This window comes from Mesoplodon densirostris, chromosome 3 (genome assembly GCF_025265405.1).
Source record: "Mesoplodon densirostris isolate mMesDen1 chromosome 3, mMesDen1 primary haplotype, whole genome shotgun sequence".
Lineage (NCBI taxonomy): Eukaryota > Metazoa > Chordata > Mammalia > Artiodactyla > Ziphiidae > Mesoplodon > Mesoplodon densirostris.
The window spans coordinates 154,749,931-154,771,200 of record NC_082663.1 but is presented as its reverse complement, the minus strand read 5'-3'; the positions used below and the strand labels follow the sequence as shown (position 1 = coordinate 154,771,200).

Below are 21,270 nucleotides of genomic sequence, written 5' to 3'. Positions count from 1 at the left end.
CAGGTGTCCAGGTAAGACAGACTGGGCAGGTGCTCCTAACTGGCAGGTGTCCAGGTAAGACAGACTGGGCAGGTGTTCCTAACAGCAGCTCCCACCTTACTCCCCAGGCCGTTCCAAACCCACAAGCGGCAGCCAGGCCACCTTGGCCTCGGAGGGGATACTGCCAGCTGAGCCTGGCTCTCCAGCATAGGCCCACACCCTAGTGGTTCCAGAGCTAGACCCATACCTAGTGGGGACCCAAGGCTTCTTCTCTCAGTCCTCAACCTGTTGAGGAAGCTGCTGGGCCCAAAGGCCACCAAAGCCTGGCTGCCTGGAGAGGCTACCCCAAGATCGGCCCTGGGGGTCCTTGGGCCTTGCTGGAAGGGCAGCCCCCACTATCCCCACTTCCAATCTCTTTCCACTTCCAGCAGGGCCAGGGAAGCAGGAAGACCCCTGGACCACCAGGGGCAAGAAAGAGGCAGGCGGGGGCAGCTGGCCAGGTTTGTGCTCGGACTGTATTCACAGAGACATGTGGCAGCTTATATTGGACAAAATGGGTAATAAAAATTGGCTTTAAATATGGAAAAACTGGGACCCTGTAATCCCACGCTACCCTAACACTGGGACCAGGATGGCCATCACAGTCCGGGAAGGGCCAGGGCTGGGGTCTGGGGCGCAGGCCCACAGCCTTGCCTGCCCCCCTCACACACACACACACACACACACACACATGCACACGCACACGCGCACACACACAGGGAGGGGTGGATTATTGCTGGGCACATGTGTCTGTTATGAGGGGAGTCTGGAATGTTTGAGGGTTGGCCAGGGACACCCCCACCCCTACCCTTCCCCTGGCCTGGGCTGGGGTGTTTCTGCACGAGGTGTCTTCAGCACAGGGCCCAGCACAAGGGACGAGGTGACCTGGGAGCTGGAAGGCAGAGGCAGACCCATCTGGGACAGCCTGGGCAGTGGACTGAGGGGTCCCAGGGTCAGCCCAATCTCTGGTCACACTTTGGCACAGGCCTAGGGGACACAGAGGTCCCAGATCCAGCTCTGACAGGTGCTGAGAACGGACAGTATTGGGCCCCAGAGGTGGCGGCCTAAGCCCAGGGTGGCAGGGGCAGGCACGAGTCTCACTCAGAGGTCGGCGGTGGCAAGCACAGTGCTGGGGGCCCAGGGGCCTGGCCTGGCCCAACCCCGCCCGTCTGAGCTGGGCCTGAGGTGCCTGGAGTGTGGCAGGAGCCCCTCTGCCAGCTCCAGGGTGGGTCTTAAGAACGCTCTGGTTGCTATATACATTCGTACAAAGACATAAATACAGAAAGCCCCGAGCTCCACAGACAAGAGCTGAAGGGACGCACCTTTGTCCCAGGGACAGTCCAGGCCTTGCCCAACTCAGCCAGACCAGGGGCTGAGGGGCAGAGGGCACTGGGGACAGCTCCGGCTGTGTCCCCCAGGCCACAACTTGAGTGGACAATGGGGAAGACCACTGTGCAAAACTGTAAACAGCGCTTGGAGTAGCTGCTACCGCCAGCCGCCCGGCGGGGCCTCAGGTTGGGGGCTAGAGGCGGGTGGGGAGCTCGAGGCGGGCGGGAAGCTCTTCCTCACTGTCGCTGCAGTTCCCACAGCAGTCCTGGAGGGCGGGGAAGACACGGAGGGAGAGAGGCACAGCGGGCGCAGTTAGCCACCAGGGCCGTCCCCTGGGCCGGCCCTGCCAGGGCAGACCAGGAGCTCCGTGCTCCAAGGAGGGGGCTCCCCACGAGGGGCCCAGAGCAGCAGCTCAGGCCAGACATGTGTGGACATCAGTGCACAGGCTGCTGGCCAACAGGCTGAAGTAAGGAGGCCCAGGCGGATCCCAGGCTCTGCCAGGGCCCTCTCCCCTGGGGCCGCTGGAGGCGGGGCGTGGGGAGACGGATGGCTAAGCAAGGCTAGCAGCTTGCAGGTGCTGGGCACGGAAGCAGTGGGGAGGGGGAGGTAGGGAGCGGGCACCGGACTTCTTTCGCCCACATCTCGCCTCTGCCACGGAAGGGCTGTCTGTGGCTCCCCAAGGCCGGGCAGCAAGGCCAACCCATGGGGAGCCCACACTGCTCACCTCTGGAAAGAGAAAAGAGGCCGTGAGCCCAGCCGGGGGTGGGGGACAGGCGGGAACGAGGCCAGAGACCCTGGGCACCGCTGACACGGCTGGAGGACGCCTACTCCCCGCGCACGCAGGCACCGGCTCCGCCTCCCACCCACCGTCCCCTGGAGCCAGGCGGGGGACCCAGGTAGGACACTGCTGGGGGTTACCTGGCGACTGAAGAGCCTCTGCAGCAGTCCCTTCTTTGGGGGTGCAGGCGGCTGGCCCTTCCAGTCCAGGTCTGGGGGAACCGAGCCATCCAGCCCGAAGACATTCAGCTCCTGGAAGCACTCGGTCTCCACCATCTGCCGCAGGACAGGCAGCTGTGAGTACTGACCCCAGGGGCGCCCCTCTGGAGCCCACCCCGTCAGCTGGGCAGGTCCCCACCTCGTTCTGCCAGGGGATGGACACACTGCCCGTGGCAAATTTCTGGTAGAAGTCCTGGTCAGTGGCCTCCAGCTCCACACCCTTAACTGTGGAGAACTGTTCGATATCCAGAACATCCTTGCAGTAAATGGCCTGGGGCTGGGGGGACAGAGGCAGCGGTTAGACAGCAACACCACACACACCCCTCCTCGACAGGAGGACAGCTCAACCCTGAGCTGGGGCTGGGTTTGCCCTGACCCTTGCAGCTTCCTGGTTTGCAGGTGCCCCCAGTGTTTACAGCAGCACTATTTACAATGGCCATGACATGGAAGCAACCTAAGTGTCCATCCACAGGTGAATGGGTAAAGAAGATGTGGCATATGTATATAAATAATGTACAGTGGAACATTACTCAGCCATAAAAAAGAATGAAATAATGCCATGTGCAGCAACATGGATGGACCCAGAGATGATCATACCAAGTGAAGTAAGTCGTACAAAGACAAATATATTTAACATGACATCACTTTTATGTGGAATCTAAAAAAATGATACAAATGAACTTATTTACAAAACAGAAACAGACTCACAGACATAGAAAACAAACTCATGGTTATCAAAGAGGAAGGCGGGAGGATAAATAAGGAGTTTGGGATTAGCAGATATATTTTACAATATATAAAATAGATAAACAGCACGGTCCTACTGTACAGCATGGGGAACCATATTCAATCCCTTGTAATAAACTACAATGGAAAAGAATCTGAAAAAGAATATGGATACACACACATATACACATATATACATTCATACATATATATATCTGAATCACTTTGCTGTACACCAGAAACTAATACACAACATTGTAAATCTACTATACTTCCAAAACAAAACAAAACACAAGTGCCCCATGCACTTCCTGAGCATGGCAGTCCCTTCTCTCTGAGGCCCAAGTTCCCCTCTAAACTGGGGCTCATTATCCCTCACTGTTCACTGCCTGACAAGGCTGCAGAGCTGACCCACGGTGGCCAAACAGCCCCCACAGTGCCATACGGAATCAGTAACAGGCACCCCCCTCCACCTGTATACAGCTGTCTAGGTGCAACTGGTGAGGGCAGCGCAGACTGAATCTCAGCTGGGTACTCCATGCGGGGCCTGGAGCTGATAGGTCCTCTGTCCTGGGATGTCCAATGGCATATTCCATCCCCTTCTGCTTCACAGCCAACCAAAGGATTAGAACATTCCTCCCACCTCCCTGCACCCCCAGCCCTCTGCCAGGAGCCCACCTCACTCCAGAAGGCCACTTCTTTTTTCATCGTTACATTTTTTTCTAAGTCCTACTGTTAAGGATGTCAAAATATCATCATGTAAAATCATACAGCTGCTTTTTGGAAAAGTCTGGCAGTTCCCCCAAAAGGTTAAACATAGCGTTACCATATAAGCCAGCATTCAACTTCTAGGTGTATGTCCCAGAGAAATGAAAACATATGTCCCCACAAAAACTTGTATGTGAATGCTCAAAACAGCATTATTCATCATAGCCCCAAAGTGGAAACAACCCTAACGTCAATCAACTGATGAACAAACAAAATGTGGCATATTCGTACAATGGAATATTATTCAGTCATAAAAAAGGAATGCAGGACCAATAAATGCTACAACATCGGTGAACCCTGAAAACATTATGCAAAGTGCAAAAAGCCAGTCACAAAGGACCACATATTATATAATCCCATTAATATGAAATGTCCAGAATAGGCAAATATAGAGAGACATAAAGTAGATTAGTAAGGACTTCCCTGGTGGCGCAGTGGTTAAGGATCCGGCTGCCAATGCAGGGAACACGGGCTCAAGCCCTGTTCCGGGAAGATCCCACACGCCGTGAAACAGCGAAGCCCCTGCACCACAACTGCTGAAGCCCACATGCCTAGAGCCTGTGCTCCGCAACAAGAGAAGCCACCGCAATGAGAAGCCCATGCACCGCAACGAAGTAGCCCCCGCTCGCCGCAACTAGAGAAAGCCCGCGCACAGCAACGAAGACACAACGCAGACACACACACACACACACAAAAAGTCGATTAGTGGATGCCAAGGGCCAGGGGAGGGGAGAATGGGGAATGACTGCTAATGAGTATGGGGTACTTTGGGGGGAGGCGTGATGAAAATGTTCTAAAATTGCTTGCGGTGATGGTTGCACAACCTGACTATGCTAAAAGCCGTTTAATTATATCCTTTCAAGGAGTGAGTTGTATGGTATGTGAACTCAACAAAGCTGTGAAAAACTATATCATCATCAAGCACATTTTTCATCTGCTGCTTCTAAAAAAAGTTAAACTCCAAGGCACTGATTTTCAAGGTTGATGTGCAGGGAAGGAGGAGTAAACTCGAGTGGCAGGGCCAGCCCTGAGGCAGGCTGCCGGAAGTCAGGCTCTCAGTTCAGCTGCCCACAGCAAGGCTAAAACCGTGGGTTGCTGGTGAGACCCACCTACAAGATGCAGTTCTGCAGAAGCAGCAGCCCGCTAGGTGGCCTCCCACTCCCGTTCCTGCTCCCCTGCTCTGTGGCCCACACCCCCACCTCACATTCCTGCTCCACATTCCCTGCACGTGCTCACGCCAGCCACACTGGCCTCCACTGCTGTTCCACCTCTCATGGCTGGTCCCTGCACCAGGATCTTAATGCCTGGCTGCTCCTTCTCCCTGGAATGCTCACGCCCCAAATCCTGGCACAGCTCTGTCCTTCACGTATTTTAGGCTTCTACTTAACCAACAGCTCCTCAGAGACCATCCTGTCTAGAAATACTCTCACCACCCCACCACTCTTTTTTCACTTACTGGTTTATTTTGCTGTGTCTTCCCAGTAGAACATGAAGGGAGGACTGGGTCCTGTTGACTCTCTTAATTCTGAGGTCTGGCACATATAGGCACTCAGATATTTGTTGAATGTGTAAACAATCACATGTGTGGTTGACAGCCACCAACCTGGCCTGCCCATCACCCACCTTCCTCCCCCGTGCTCCTGGTGAACTGTCAATCACAGGTCCCAGTCCTCTAACACAGGAGAGGGGGCAAGCACATGATCTAATCTTGGCCAATCAGAACCTTCCCTATGACTTTATACAGAGAAACCTAAATTCAGTGGGAGAACGGTCAACAGGCTGCAGCAGAGCCAAGAGATGGAGTCCTGACAACTCGGTATGAAACCCTGATGTTGGCCCTACTCTGGGACTTTCTGGCCAAATGAACCAATAAGCTCCATGTTGGGCGTAAGTTTGAGTTGGGCTTCTGCCACTTAGAATTTGATGACTCGAGGATGTTTCTGCCAGGAGGATGCCTGACCCACTGAGATGCTCAGTAAATGAGTGAGACTCTGCAGAGGGGAGTGTCCTGCTCCCAGACGGGAGGTCAGCATTGCCAGGTGTAGTGGGCAGCAGATGTTTTGCCAGCCCAATGGCCCTTTCCCCTGCTGGCAAGGCATCTTAGTTTTCCTTTGGGAAACCGATCTCCCACCACTGGCAGTGGCTCAGGTGGGTATAGGATCCAGGTGTGGCTGCTGAGGGGTCTCTGGGCAATCAGGCAATGAGCATCAGCCTCAGGCCTTGCTTTTCCTTTTCGGACTTCTTTTGAAATTATTGGGCAAGAGGCACTCTCTGTCTTCTAGGGTGGCTGAGCTGTTAAGATGTAGGCCTGCCACACCCTGGGGACAGCTGCCTGAAAGAGAAGCCTGCACACTGACCAGTAGTGGTCAGAGGAAGACAAATTCCTCCAACACTGTTGAAGCCCTGGATCGGGTAGGCCAAAAGCAAGGCCTCTCCCACAGCTTTTCATTTTTCTGAGCCCGGTGAATTCTGTTTTGTTGGTTAACCCACTTGAGTTTTCTAACACTTGCAATGAGGGTGTCCCAACCAATCCTCCAAGAGCCCCAACCCTTCCCGCCCACCCCTGCCCCCCAGCCAGGGCTTGGCCCTGCCCTTGGCAGGAATGGGCAGCACTCACATCAGGCTTGAAGGGTGGTTCTAGCATGCCGGCTCCCAGCCGCTTGAAGTTCAGCTTCTTGAAGAGGGGGTGCTCCTTCACCTCGCGGGCACCGCCCCCCCCACACCCCAGGCGCTCGGCAGGGTCCTTGCAGAGGAGCTACGGCAAGGCAGGGTGGTCAGGGTAGCCCCGGGAGAGGCGCCCCCAGCCCCAGCCCTGGCCAGTAGGGCCTCCTGCTGGCTGCTGTACCTGGGAACAGAGCGAGCGGGCCTGCGGGGAAAAGTGCTCGGAGTACTCCTCGGGCACCTCCTTTACCAGCCGCTCCACCTCCTCCCGCTTGATCTTCTTTTTTCTCTGCTGGAAGGGTGACTGGCCTGCGATCATCTCGTACAGGAGGCAGCCTAGCGCCCACCAGTCTGGGCTGAATGTGTACCGTTCGTTCTTCACCACCTCTGGGGCTGGGAGGGACAGCACAGGAGTGAAGATGGGACAGGAGGTGGAATTGAGCCCTGGGGCCTCAGGAACGCCCAGCATGCATGTCAAGATAGGGTAACCAGCTCAAACACCCACTGGCACCACCCAGGCAGGCACCATCAGCAGCCCGGTGGGGACTGAGGTGAGTAGGAGAGCACACATCCCATCAAAGGGAGCTGGTATGGCCCTGCAGGGGGCCACGTCTTCTGATTTTTCAAGAGAAGTCAGAAATCTGTATTTTTAACATGAAGCTGTCTGGGTTATCAAATGTTGGCGATCAATTCAAATTGTTTGAAAAACAATTTGATTTAAACACAGATGGAGGCCAAATTAGGCCTAGTGTGGCTGCCAGTTTGCAACCTCTAGATTTAATATCAAAGAGAGGAAAGAAGGCAGCAACTCATTTGCTGGATACCTACTGCCTGCCTCTTTTCATCTTCAAGGCAACCCTGGGAGTAGGTGATGATCACTTTACGGTCAGGGAAAAGTGAGGCTGGGAGAAGCAGAATGTCTGGCCCGAGGACACATAACAGGAAAGAGGTGGAGCCCATAGCTGGAGCTCTGTCTACTGTGTCACGTGGTCCCAAGGGGAATTTGGGGCCACATCTTGGCCTCCGCCACAGATGGGCACTCCCACTTCTAGCATGGGCAGGTCTCGGGAGTGGAGAGCCGGGGCCATGGAAACAGGATGAGGCCCTTGTCTTTCACTGGTAGCCACCTGTAGGCCCAGCCAGTAGGAGGAGCTCAGTGAATATGTAGTGAGTGAATGCTGTGGATTCACAGTGTGTGGGGCCCTGGCTGAGTCTTGGTCTCCTCATCTATAAAAGAAGAACATCAGCTCTTCCTATTCCTTGAGGTACAGGAGACTTCCCAACAGGGGTGGTGGGACTGGGCCCAAGACAGAGAGAGGACCCAGGAGGCTGGCGGGCCAGGGGGAAGGGAGACTCACCCATGTAGCCCACAGTGCCCACACGGCCTTTGATCGTCTGGCCCTCAGGTACGTGCACTGCCAGCCCCAGGTCGGAGATGCGGATGTGACCTGAATGTGGGTGGAGAAGCAGGGAGGCCCGTAAGGCAGGTGGGCCAGACCTCCCCCATGCCTCTCCCACCCTTTGTGGCCCCTCACCCACCGTGGTCATCTAGTAGGATGTTCTCTGGCTTTAGGTCCCTGTGGGGAGAGAAGGGCAGGATCAGATGCTGCTCAGTTTGCCCAGCAGCCAGACAGGGCCACCCCTCCTAGCTCGCTCACCCCCTGGGATGGGATGTGCAGCAGGGTGTGGGAGCCTTTTGTTGCCAGAGGACAGACAGCCCTGCCTGCCCTGGCAGCAGCCCCAACCTGAGGGAGCAGATGAAGGATCTATGCAGCCAGGACTCCTGGGACTCGCTAGGCTAGTGGAAGGCAGTTCCCACTCAGAGGGAAGCTTCCCAGACATCACCAGCAGCTTTGTCCACCTCTAGTGTCAAGGGGCTTCCACTCTCCCTCCACTCTGGTGGCTGACTCTACCTTTTCCATCTGTCAAACGAGGCTACTCATCCATCTCCTCATGGAGCCGTTGTGAGGCTCAAATGAAATCATCACCAGTAATAGTAGTAAGAGGAGATCTCCACTACCAAGTTCTATGTACTTTACAGCATTATCTCACTCATTCCCTACAAGAGAGGCAGGAATTATAGTCTTTGCTTCCCAGGAAAGAAAATGGTGTTGTGAGCAGGGAGCTGAGTGGCCAAGGTCACAGAGTGAGAGAGGGGTGACAATGCCTGGATTCACACATGGTCAACCAGACCCCAGAGCCTGGGTTCTGAGCCTCTCAAGTCTGCCTCGTGTGGGTGAGTGTGGAGCCCCCAGCCAGAGCCCAGACAGACTTGTGCCCGCAGTGGCAGCCCCAGCACACCACCATCTCTCTGCAGCCTCCACCCGAGCCCAGCTGCGGCCCCTGGCCAGGAGGGCCACACCCCTGCACCTGTACACGATGCGTTCCCGGTGCAGGTCCTCCAGGCCGCAGCAGATCTCCGCCGCGTAGAAGACGGCCCGAGTCTCAGGGAAGCCAGCCTGGCCCATGTGGTAGATGTGGAACTTGAGGTCGCCTCCGTTCATCAGCGTCAGCACCAGGCACAGCGCGTCCTTGGTCTCATAGGCGTAGGCCAAGCTCACCTGTGACCAAGAGGGCCCAAGTCCTGAAGCAGGGGCCGTGGGCCACCTGGTGGCGGGGCTGGTGCCAGCCGCCCGAAAAATCCTTCTTAGTACCACTCCCTGGGGCCCAGCCTGCTCCCTAGGCTAGGTGTCAATTCCCCAAACCCACCCTTCCCAGGCAGCTCTGAGGGCAGGGGAGGCAGTCGTGCCTAGAGGGGGCCCGTGGGAGGGAAGAGATCTTAGTCCAGCGAGTGGGGAGAGCAGGCATGGCCAGGGGAAAGGGAAGGGTCTCCGGTCTGTACTTACTACAAACCTACTGTTCACTTTCTCCAGGATCTGCTTCTCATTGAGGGCCATGGCCTCCCCTTTCCGCTTCTTGATCCGCTTCTTCTCCAGCTTCTTGCAGGCGTACATCTTGCCTGTTGCCCGCACCTGGCAGGCGCATACCTGTAGCCAGGGTAGATGGGGCAAATGGGGACCAGCTGTGCCCTTCCTGGGGGTACAGGGGCTCAAAGGGGGAAGGGGCTTGTCAGGGTCCACCCTACCCCACCTCTGCACTCTGCTGGGCTCTGGCCTGGCCACTCACCTCCCCAAAGCCACCTTTGCCCAGGACTCGGTACTGCCTGAAGGTGTTTTTGGTCACTGGCTGCCTGTGGACAAGGGGTTGGGAATCAAACACTAGCTGATCAGGGGCCTGACGCCCATGAGAGCCCCCACAACCCGGCCCAGCCTGGTCCAGCCTTCAAGGAGCTCACCTTTCGAGCCACTTCCACTGCAGGAAACGGTTGAAGTAGATGCTGTCGAGGTAGTCGGCAAAAGGGGCCACACTCAGGTACTCGTGGGTCAGCCTATCGAGAAGACCCAGCCCACTGGTCAGCCCCTGACACCCCAAGTTCTTGGCTTGATGGGCCACGCCCCCTGTTATGGGTATGCTCAGCCTGAAAGGCAGCATCCTCAGCCAACCCTCTTGCTCACCCACCTAGGTGGGAGACATGCATCCTGGCTGAAGCCCAAGATGCTACAGAGAGGGGAGGCAACCTGCCCAAGGTCACAGAGCCGGCGCAAGGCTGTGGTGACAGGCTGAGCTCCCTCACCACCTGCTGAACTGTTCACAGCCTTCTGGGTCCACAGAAGCCCCCCCGTCAGGACACGATTCTCAGCCTATGGGCAGGGAGAGGCTTACCGGGTGAGCTCCTGGAAGAGGTCTTTGCAGGGCCCCTGCTCCAGCCGCTGGGCACAGTTAGTCACCAGTTGCCGGGGGACCTCAGGGATGAGGTCGGGACCCTAGGGACAAGCCACAGACAGGTCAGTGCAGGGGCTCCCTTGGCCAGCCACCCGCTCCCAGGGCAGAGATGGCAGAGACCTCGGGCCTGTGCTGGGGTGGCTGTGGGCCGGGGGTGCGCCAGCCTGCCCAGTTGCTGAACTTGGTTTCTGTTGCTCCCCTTGAGGCAGGATGAAGCAGAGCTGCTGGCAGGCTGCAGGGTCCAGAGCCCCAGCCCACCCTCCTGGGCTCCACGCCCACAGTGCTGCCTGGTGAGCCTGGAGCAGCTCCAGGGCACTCTCTGCCTGAGCTGTGGTCAGTCCTCTCCCCATCACTGCGCTCCACCCGCTGCCACCATCCCTCCATCAGTGCTCACTCACCGTGTGGCTCAGAAAATTCTGCATTAGCCGCCGCCCACACTCCTTCCGCTTCTCATCAGGGGTCACTTCATACTCAGCCTGCGGGGTGGGAGGCAGAGAAGCTTGGGGTTTGGGTACAGCAACAGGTGTGGGGAGATGGGCACATGTGGCCCGGGACCTCTGCCCACCCTTGGTGTTGGGCTGGGCTGCACTCACCACCCCGTCCAGGAAGGCAATGCAGCGGGTCAGCTCGGGCCTCGTGGCGCAGAACTCTCGGAACAGCAGGCGCCCGATGGGCTGCCGCTCGCACAGGCTGTGGTAGTCACACTCTGCAGGCAGGGGTGGGAGCTGTTGGATTTCTGGACCTGGAGCCCGCCGGCAGGGCACTCCTGTCCACACTACCAGGCCCGGGGCCCTAACAACAGCTTCCAGCCCTGCAGTATGGCAGCCATTGTCTCCTTTAGAACCCTCACCACAGCACTGAGGTGGCATTACTGTTACTGCCATCATAGCTCGGGACTCCGAGGCCCAGAGAGGATAAGTAATTAGCCCAAGGTCACACAGCCAGGAGTGTGGCTCCAGAGCCGGGGTCCTCACTTCCGGCCGCTGTCTCCTGGTTCACACCACTTGCATACGTCACAGTTGGGGTTGGGTGTGGTCTGTGAGGTTCCGGCCCGGCTTGGGCCCGGCCCACACCTGCTGACTGCCTGGTGAAAGTGTGGGAGGAAGCTGTGGCTTCCGGGGAGCTCGAGGCTAGGCCTCCTTCCCAGCGGTGGAAACAGCCACTGTGTACTCCTAGCCCACGTGCAGGCCTTCAGAGGGGGCCTGGCCCTTCTCATCAAGGTTTTGCGGGGCAGCCGCAGGGCCAGGCTGGGTGGGGCTGAGCACAGGCATGGGGCTCCCCGGGCAGTCAGTGAGGGCTGACTCCAGCCCCCGAAGCGCCCTCCGCTCCATCCTGCTCGCCCTGCTCGCCCAAGGCCTGGCCCTCCCTTCCGCTGCTTCCCTCAGATCACCCCCAATCTGACCCCGTCCTCCTCCCCACGCCTACCCCAACCACCCGCTGCTGTCCTATGTGCTCTCTGCCCTCCACCCAGCCCAAGCCCAGGAACTGAAACTGGGTTGGTGGCGCGGCCTCAATGTCTCTGCTGCCCAAAACCCCCAACCCTGCCCCTCCACCCTGAGGCAAGGTTTCGGGGGAGGCCCGCCTGGCACCAGCAGGACCCTCTCACCTCTCCACCCCACACCCCGCCTCTACCCAGGTCTCACCAAGGCTGAGCCGCAGCTCTTCGCACTGGCTGATATGAGGGAACTGCAGCATCTGACGCCATTTCTTGCTTTTGCCTTTGCGATTCCCGCCACCACCTGTGGAAGCAAACAGGTGCTGGGTCTCGAGTCCCGCCACTGCTGTGCCTCCCCTCCACCCTCAGTGCAATCCAGAGACCTTCAGGGCCCAGCCTAGGCCCAGTCCACTCTGGGAGGCACCTCGGGCCTTCCTTCCGCATGCCGCGACATGCCCTCGCTGGGTTCCAGGAGACACATGGGCCCCTAGGCCCTCCTGCTAGGGGCTTCTGGGCTGGAAGAGCCAAGAGGGGCATGAGGCCAGGCCACTGGGGGAGAGTGGGGTTTCCAGGTAGCTTTGGCAGGCCTCAGCTTCTTCCTACCAGGTAGGAGTTTCCCAGGCGAAGCAAGAGAAGTACATGATAGTGGGGGGGACTGTGTAAGTCAAGGCCCAGAAAGGAGATGTTCCAGGACATGTGGAACATGCCTGAGGGATGCCAGAGGCAGAGGGCAGCCTGGGTCACCAGGTAGGCTCCAGGCTCCTATTACGGGGCCCTGCATCAGAGCTATCAGAGACGCAAGCAAAGTGGTGGCAGGAGGGTTGGCACTCAGGATCCCTACCCCTGCTTTCCTGGTCCTGCTACCTGCCTCATTTTACCTAGCTGACCCCTCATCTGTAGCTGCTGAGACCAAGGTAGCAGCTCAAATGCCTACAGAGCCAGACAGGTACAGTAAATGTGGGCCAGATGGTAGACAACAGGGAGTGGTGAGGAGTGTGGGAACTGGACCCGGCGTGCCGCTTCAAACACAGGCAGCTGCAGTACAACCACGGCTGAGTGCTTGACTGTTACTAGGCAGGAATGCTGGCCCAATGTGGCCAGCTCTTCTGACTTTTCAAAATCAGCCGAGACTCTGGACTGTTACAGGAAATATTGGTTCCTATATTTTAAAAAACCCACTGCAGCCCAATAAATAAAACATGTTAGAGATCTAGCTAGATGTGGCCTGTGGGCCATGAGGTTGAAAATGGTGGAAGGAGCCTGAGTCTTGGAATCTTACAGACCTGGGTTTGAATCTCCACTTTACACTTCAGGCCCATCACTTGCTCTCTAGGAACCTCAATTTCTCCACGTGTACTTCAGGTCCAGAGCCATCTCCAGAGGTATTGTGATGGTGACCAGGAGAGTCTGTGTCCAGTACCCAGTAGAGCTGTGGCAAGAGGTGGGTCCCAGCTCCAACAACTCAGTGGCAACCTCAGGCCACCACTATCCCTTGCCTGGCCTCAGTTTCCCCTATGGTTTACCCAGCCTTGTTTCCATCTGGCCTGGCTGACGGCAGGTGGTGCAGGAGGAGCCACCGTCTAGGGAGAGGGCAAGGCTGGGTCCTCCAATAGGCTCCCTGACCTAAGCTGCCTGGAAGAGGAAGTGTTGTAGGGTACCCATTGGGAAACCTGCTAGCAGCCCTCCTGCAGCCTGCACCCAGCATACCCCACAGTCATTGCTCCACTGTGAGTGAGCAACAGACCCCCACCCCCCAACCCAGGGCAAGGCCTCCCCAGAAGGGGAACTCCTCCCCCACCCCTCCATCCGCCTGCTACCCCCATCACTTACTTCCTCCTCTCCCTCCTCCCAGCCACATCAAGGCAGCAGCAGAGTCACATGCAAATATCCTGTCCTGGAACTGCCACCAGAGTCAGTGGGGCTCCTCCCCACCCCAGCCTGGTCCCCTCCCCGTGCCTCTGGGGGCCTGGGAAAGGGAGGAGGACTAAGTGAGGGTTCACACCCCCAGTGCTGTCCCACTTCCTCCTCATAGCCATTCTTCCAGACCTGGCCCAATTTTATGAGAAAACCGAGGCCCTGAAATGAGGAGTCCATTGGTCCAAGATTACGAAGGCTGGAGGTCCCAGAGTCAGGACTCGAACCCAGCTCCCTAGGACCACAACCCAAGCTCTTCTCCCACTGCAAACATGCCTGGCATCAGGTGTCAACTGAATACATGAAATCCCAAATCACTCAGGGCCTCAAATTACTTGGAAAGCTGGCAAAGGCCTGGGGTCCAAGCTGTCAGCCAGCTCATGAAGGGATTCCAATGCACTCAATCTACAGACCAGGGTTCAGAACTCAGTGACAACTGGGATTTCCTTTAGTTTTTAGGTCCCACCCTCAACCATCCCACAAAAAGAGTTACTGAAGTTCAGAGAGAAGAGACTTGTCTAGAGCCACCCAGGTGAGAGGGACAGAGCCAGGCTGGAGTAAGGATTCTCCAGTGAAGGCATTGGTCTCAGTCTGGCCATAACCCCCTATGCCTCACCCATGGCCTGAGGAAGCCTATCAGAAGGTGCCCATATTCTCTGGTCAGGCAAGGCAGTGTTCTCAGCAGGCCTGAGGCCTGAACTGGCTACAGCCCTAGGAAGGGAGGCCTGGCCAGGCTCTCCCCACCCCTCCTCCCTGGATGGCTGGATGACGAGGCAGAACAGAATCGGCAGATGCCCCCAGAGGCTGGGAGGAAGGCCTAGCCCCAGGACTCGATAACGGACAGGAGATAAGGAAGGCTCTGGGCACTGAGGACCCAGACTGCCATGCCCATTTCCAGGCAGCACTTTCCCAGGGTCAACATGCACTGGGCAGGCAGGGGGCACCAGATGCTGTGCCAGCTGGGGGTTCCTCTGGGTTTCCTACAGACTGCATTGGGGACATCCTGTGCCCTAGGCGGGAGTCAACTAGTCTCACTGTGTGTCCTGGGGGCTAGTCACTGATCTAAGCCTCAGTTTCCCACCTGTAAAATAGGTCAGAAAGGCGAAGCAGATGTCTTTTTCAGCCTGAAAGCCCAGCAAAGAGTCCTGACCTCCCTGCCCTAGAGTTCCAAATAGAAGTGTCTTCTCTGCTGGTCCCTGGCACCCTGGACAGGACAGGGCACAGAGTAGGCGTTCGGTGATTATGTTACTGAGGTGAACAGTGGCAGGTGAGGGGCAGACTGACCGCAAGGCAGTGAGGACCAAGTCTGGTCCCTATGCATCCCCAGGATCCTCATAGAGCAGGTGACTGGTAATGTCTGAGGAGCTCAGCAACACTAGGTTCACAAGACAGGCTCCCTCTGCCAGGCCTTGCACTGAACAGTCCTACCAGCCTGGCATGCCTCCCTTCCTTCAAAACTCAGCTTCCAGTTTTTTCTGTGCCCATCTGCCCCACTAGTCCCGAGGGCAAAAACTGTGACCCATTCACCTCTGTCCCCAGTGTCCTGAAGCACCGAGCAAGTGGCAGTCATGCTGGTAGCATATATGACCAGCACTTTCCCCACCTCGCATAGGCTGTGCTACCGCAGAGCCTCCGTTAATTTATTTTCCAAACCTTTTACCCTGCACCAACTTTGTGCCGGCCCAGGCTGGGCGCCGGAGTCTGGGCCCCGGCACGTGGGGTGTGGGCTGCCCCTTCCCCTTCCTGGGGCATCTTCTTACCTCTCACCTGGGAGAGGGCTCAGAGAGGCTCTCCCGGGGCTGGGGTCCCACCCTTCCCTCTTCCTTCTTCTCTCCTCCTCTCACCCCCTCACCACGACCCCACCCCCTCGCCGCGCGGGCGGCGGCCTGACCCCCACCCCTTGCTGGGCTCCAGCTCCCGGGGGGCAGGTGCGGAGGAAGAGGACCACAGGCCGGAAGGGCTCGTGTCTGCGCGAGGTGAGGGGCACGGAGCGAGCTGCCCTAGGGGATCGGGCGGCTGAGGCACCCGGTCGAGCTCTGAGGCCGCGCGCCCGCGTTCTCCTCACCCAACAGCCTCACCTTCCCGGGCCTTGAGTAGCACCGTGTTCGCTACGATGTTCTCGAGCTCCATGGGCTGCGGCGCCGCCGGGCCCGCCGGGCCGCGCCACCGGCCGGGATTGCGCGAGGGAGCCGGGGCCGGATGGCGATCGGCGCGGCTCGGCTCGGCTCGCAGTGACCGCGCCGCGGCCTCCCGGGCCTCCCCGGCCGCCGCCGCCCGCCGAGCACTCTGCGCCCCCTCCCGGGGGCCACCCCGGCCCCGGCACGCCCCGCCCCGGCCCGCCCTCTGTTTACTTTACTCAGCCAATAACCGGGAGAGCGCTCGCCGCGCCGTCTTCCCATTAGACAGCCTCTTCATCATCCCCCGCCCCCAGAGCCAGGAATTCGTTCAAAGGAACAGGGGGGCGGGACTTAAAACGTCACCTCTTCCTGGTTGGTCTGCGGTGGGGTTCAGCCCCTACGTTCGAATTTCTGGGCCTTCGTAGGATACCAAACTGCCAATTAGGGCCGAGCCCTCCGCTGGGACAAAAGAGGTGGGTCCTCTGGGTCACGCCCCAGATCCCTGGTATTTGATTGGATGAAGGAAGCGTCAGTCATTCTCAGCTTTGCACTCTGATTGGGCCATTAGATGTGGGTGTGGGCCGGGTCCTTTTGGCTCGCCTTGGCTTGCCCAGGATTTGTAGGGGATGCGCTTGGTATCCTGGGCCTCCTGAGGCCGGCCTCAAGCAAGTTCGGGCCGTATATCCAGCCGTATTCCTTTGGGCCGGCCCATCCTGGAGGGCGCACATCGTTAGCAGGGAGAGGCCCACAGGAGGGTGCCGGCTTCCCGAGCTGCTCCCAGGCCTCCAGGCCGGCCACCGCGGGCGCCCCAGCCCCGCCCCGCCCCCACAGCCGGATGTTGTGATTTCTCTCCACCCACACGGCCTTGTCCGCCCTCGGCCTCTGCCGCCTTATAAGGCAGCGCTACCACCCCAAGACGTAGGGAATGAGCTCACACCCATTATATAGGTGGGGAGCTGAGGTCCAGTGGAGGGCTGCAGGCCTAGGACTAGGGAGAAAACAAGGCCGAAATTTTACAGCTAATCAATACCTTCTAGCTCAACATCCTACCCCCTCCACCCTCACTTCGCACACCAGGAAACGGAGGCTTGCCCAAACTTGCGGGTAAGGCAGAGTCCGATTCAACTAGGCTTCTCTGATTCTTATACATTCATTCATCCAAAAATACAGAGCATGCACTTTGTGCCAGGCACTGGGCCAGGTGCTAGGGTATACAGTAGTGCCAGCAAGATAGTCAATCTCTCTGCCTACCTGCTAGAAGGGGGATAAATATGGTAATCCTATGTGTAAACAAATAAATGGGGTGGTCTGAGGGAGTGACAAGTGCTATTAAGACATTAAGACAAAATAGGAGAAATGGTCTCAGGGTGTGACATTTGAGCAGATCCAACCACACAAAGATCTTGGGGAACAGAGTTTCAAGCAGAGGCAACAGCAAGTGCAAAGCTTTGAGCCTAGAGTAAGTTTGGTATGTTCAAGGAACAGGAAGAAGGCCTGTGTAGCTTCAGGGCCCAAAGTCTGAGATGAGTTGAAGGAGCAGGGATTCTAGGTAGATCCTGAAAGGCTTTGTAAACCACGGAGAGGAGTTTGTTTGTTTTTCTTAAATGAAATGTGGAACCTTTGAAAGGATGATTTATACTTTTATTTTATTTTATTTTTAGGCCATGTGGCATGTGGGATCTTAGTTCCCGACCAGGGATTGAACCCGCACCCCCTGCATTGGGAGCACGGAGTCTTAACCACTGGACCGCCAGGGAAGTTCCTGACTTATACTTTTATTTTTTTTTCTTTTTGCGGTATGCGGGCCTCTCACTGTTGTGGCCTCTCCCGTTGCGGAGCACAGGCTCCGGATGCGCAGGCTCCGGATGCGCAGGCTCAGCGGCCATGGCTCACGGGCCCAGCCGCCCCGCGGCATATGGGATCCTCCCAGACCGGGGCACGAACCCGCATCCCCTGCATCGGCAGGCGGACTCTCAACCACTGCGCCACCAGGGAGGCCCCTGACTTATACTTTTAAAAGATCACTCTAGCTAGTAGACTTTCAGGGGGCCAAGAGTGGAAGCAGAGTGAGCAGTTGGGAGCCTACTGAATTCCAGGAGAGAGAGGATGGTTTCTTGGACTGAGAAGGTGGCAGTGGAGATGGAGAAAAGCTCATGGATCTAGGATACTTTGGGGAATAAAGAAAAGTACTTTGAAGGAAGGAAACCCAGTGGTCAGTAGGACAAAGGGCAGGTACCTCACCCAGTGAAGGGTGTTGTGTCTAAGTGAGACCTGAGAGTTAAGTGAGAATGTGCAGGTTTCAGAGGTAACTGGAGTGGGAGGGAAAGAGCCCCTGGATAGAGGACCAGCATATGTTCAGAGTTCTGTAGAGGAAGGTTGTTAAGGGCTCATGCATTTGGCACCTGAGGGCAGAGCACTGAACTAGAGTTTCAGGTACACATTGGGGTGTGCATGGGGAGGCCTTGAAGAGGCCTGGATCAGGGAGGTTCTTGGAAGCTAGGTAAGGAGTCTGAACTTCATTTTGACCGTAGTGGGGAGCTGTCCAGGGTGTGCTAAACCAGGGAGTAGTTTGATCATATTTGCTGACTCAGCCACACTGTGCTAGGGGTGGGGTGAAGGGTGGGGAGAGAGGGGCCTAGGCTGACTTGTAAACACCGATTGTTTTGACGCCCAACATCTGAATACCCCTCCCCTTTGGGAGGTAACCTATAAAATGCAGAAGCAGGCTCTGCTTTTCACTAGGGAAATCAGAGAGGAGGCAGAATTTCCTCTCTAAGGTCCCTGGTACCTGGAGCGTTTCCAATGTTTGCAAGCAGGTCTTTGAAATCCAAAGCAAGTGATTAACATAAGACATCAGAGGACCATTTAGGGTTCATTATGGTGGCAGTGGAAGAAGAGGGGGAGGTGGTCGAGCCAGGCCCTTCCTGGGGTAGGGGAATTCAGCAAGCACCCAAGAGCATCCAATCAGTTCCTTGTCTGCCTAAGTTACCCACAATCAGCTTCATTGTTTAGAGCCAAGTATCCTGAGTAAGACAGGTGGGAGGCCCTTTTAATAGGAATCATTGGAGAGAGGAATGATGCACTGTGCTGGGGCGGTGGCCAGTGGGTGCAGACAAGTGGCCAGATTGAGAGCTATCATAGAGCTCGAATGAATAAGACTTGGTGATTGATATGGGGTGAGGAGGGTATGGTACCACACACAACTCTTGGGTTCTGACTCTTCAACCCGTTCTCTAGCTATGACCAAAGTGATCCTTTTTAAAAGGGAAGTCTGCCACCATTCGTCTGACATATGCACTTCTAGGGTTTATCCTACAAATATAATTGCATTCAAGCAAAATAAGAAATGAATGTTCAAGGTTGTTCACTGCAGCATTGTCCAAAAACACCAAATGTACTAATTGTCCTTAATAGGGACTAGTTAAGTAAAATTTAGTCCTTTCCTGTACAGGAATACTATATAGCTTTAAAAAAAAAAACTGGGGGGGGTGCTCTTCATGTACTGATATAAACAATCTCCAAGATATATTGTTAAATAAAAAAAGTGGGACTTCTCTGGTGGTCCAGTAGCTAAGACTCTGTGCTCCCATTGCAGGGGGCCTGGGTTCAATTCCTGATCAGGGAACTAGATCCCGCATGCCTCAACTGAAAGGTCCTGCATGCCGCAACTAAGACCTGGCGCAGCCAAATAAATAAATAAATATTTTAAAAATCTTTTAAAAATTGAAAAAAACAAAGTGCAGAACAGTGGGTAAGTTTTGCTAGTAGTTGTATACAAAAGGTCAGGATAGGCTAGGTTATGCTGCAGTAACAAACAATCCCCAAATTCCAGTGACTTAAAGCAACAAAAGTTTACTTCTCAGGTACACCTTGTGTCCAGTGCAGGTTGTTGGGAAGTGGGGAGGCTCCACTAGGAGTCACTCAGGGACCCAGGACGCTAGGGACTCCCTGTCAATCTGCGCTTCTGCAATGTCAGGCAGTAAAAGGAAATGTGGGGAATCATATGATGGCCCTTAAAGCTTGCATCTGAAAGTGACACAAGTCACTTCTGCTCACATTTCATTGGTTAAGGCAACCACATGGCCACAACTAAGTTGAGAGGGGTGTGGAGGTCCAACACTACTGTGGGAGATTGTATTTTCCAAAGATGAGTGTAGCAATACACTCCCATCCCACAGGCATTTCTGCAGTGTGACCTTGCCACCCACACAGCAAGAGGTGGGTTCTCATTTCCCTGTCCTTACCTCTGGCCTGGCCTTAGTGACTCTCGTCATGAGTAGAATATAGTGGAAGTGATACACATGAGATCTGAGGCCAGGTCACAAAAGGCTTCCCTGGTGGCGCAGTGGTTGGGAGTCCGCCTGCCAATGCAGGGGACACGGGTTCGTGCCCCGGTCTGGGAGGATCCCACGTGCCGTGGAGCGGCTGGGCCCGTGAGCCGTGGCCGCTGGGCCTGCGCGTTCGGAGCCTGTACTCTGCAATGGGAGAGGCCACAACAGTGAGAGGCCCGCGTACCACAAAAAAAAAAAAAAAAAAAAAAAAAGGCCATGGAGCCTGGGTTTCTTGCAATGCTTGTTCTCTCAGGATGTTCCTTCAGGCTCATCCGCTGTGCTGTGCTGTGATAAGCCCACACTGAATAGATTGGTCACGTGTAGGTAGGTGCTCTGCTATGGTTGACAGTTCCAGCTGAGCCCAGCCTTCCAGTTGTCCCACTTAGAGGCCAAGACAGTTGAGCAAAGAAGCCCCTGGGTGATTTCAGCTCCCGGGCATTCCCATCAGACCCAGCTGAGGCCCCTGGCATTGTGGTGCAGACAGCCATCCCTGCTGTGTCCTGCCTGAATTCCCAACCCACAAAATCCATCAGCCTAATAAGTTGGTGTTTTATGCCACTAAGTTGTGAGTGGTTTGCTACACAGAAATAGATTCTGGAATAACGACTATACGCCTGGAAGGAGAATAGAATTGGAAATATTTAGTGAACAACACTAACTCCCACAGATGAATCTGCTTCTGTACGCATGGACCCCCCTCTGGAAGGCCACATGAGGTATGGGAACATTGGTTGCCTACAGGAAGGGGGAGTTAAGTGGCTGGGGACAGGGCTGGAGGGGGGCTTTTCATCTTATACCCTTTGTTTTGGTTTTTAAATGATTTGTATTTATTTATTTATTTTTATTTTTATTTTTGGCTGTGTCAGGTCTTTGTTGTAGCATGCAGGATCTTTTTTCTGTTGTGGTGCGTGGGCTTCTCTCTAGTTGTGGCGTGCGGGCTCCAGGGCAGGTGAGCTCTGTAGTTGTGGCGCGCGTGCTCTCTAGTTGAGGTGCAAGGGCTCAGTAGCCCCGCGGCATGTGGGATCTTAGTTCCCTGACCAGGGATCGAACCCACGTCCCCTGCATTGGCAGGCAGATTCTTTACCATTGGACCACCAGGGAAGTCCCCTTATACGCTTTTGGACTTTAATCTTGTATCATGTGACTCTATTGCTTATTTTAGAAACAATCAACCAGGTCCTGTCACTCTCCT

General features: G+C 56.0%; 1 protein-coding gene across 4 annotated transcripts; it reads right to left on the bottom strand.

The window, feature by feature from the left end:
* Positions 1-476: 476 nt before the first annotated feature.
* On the bottom strand, positions 477-15,897 carry GRK6 (G protein-coupled receptor kinase 6). 4 transcript variants are annotated; one of them, XM_060094875.1, is made up of 17 exons: positions 15,709-15,897; positions 11,925-12,020; positions 10,875-10,987; positions 10,680-10,757; positions 10,222-10,322; positions 9,794-9,886; positions 9,625-9,688; positions 9,345-9,485; positions 8,869-9,059; positions 8,038-8,075; positions 7,857-7,946; positions 6,683-6,891; positions 6,455-6,592; positions 2,483-2,620; positions 2,266-2,400; positions 2,150-2,151; positions 477-1,612 (listed from the first exon to the last, which is right to left on the bottom strand). In XM_060094875.1, the coding sequence occupies exons 1-17, from the start codon at positions 15,758-15,760 to the stop codon at positions 1,504-1,506; spliced, it is 1,788 nt and encodes a 595-aa protein (XP_059950858.1). In that variant the 5' UTR covers positions 15,761-15,897; the 3' UTR covers positions 477-1,503. The 4 variants fall into 4 exon arrangements, with proteins under 4 accessions (XP_059950858.1, XP_059950855.1, XP_059950856.1 ...); XM_060094872.1 differs by lacking the exon at positions 2,150-2,151; XM_060094873.1 differs by lacking the exon at positions 2,150-2,151 and having other exon boundaries at positions 1,525-2,073.
* Between the last annotated feature and the right edge of the window lie 5,373 nt (positions 15,898-21,270).

Bases quoted from the DNA above. Each gene is read 5' to 3' on its own strand.
- GRK6 (XM_060094875.1), bottom strand. From the start codon at position 15,760: ATGGAGCTCGAGAACATCGTAGCGAACACGGTGCTACTCAAGGCCCGG. The intron at 10,758-10,874 runs GTGAGTGCAGCC...CCCACCCCGCAG, and splicing joins TTGCCTTCCTGGACGGGGTG to GCTGAGTATGAAGTGACCCC. The intron at 8,076-8,868 runs GTGCAGGGGTGT...CTCTCCCCACAG, and splicing joins CGGGAACGCATCGTGTACAG to GGACCTAAAGCCAGAGAACA.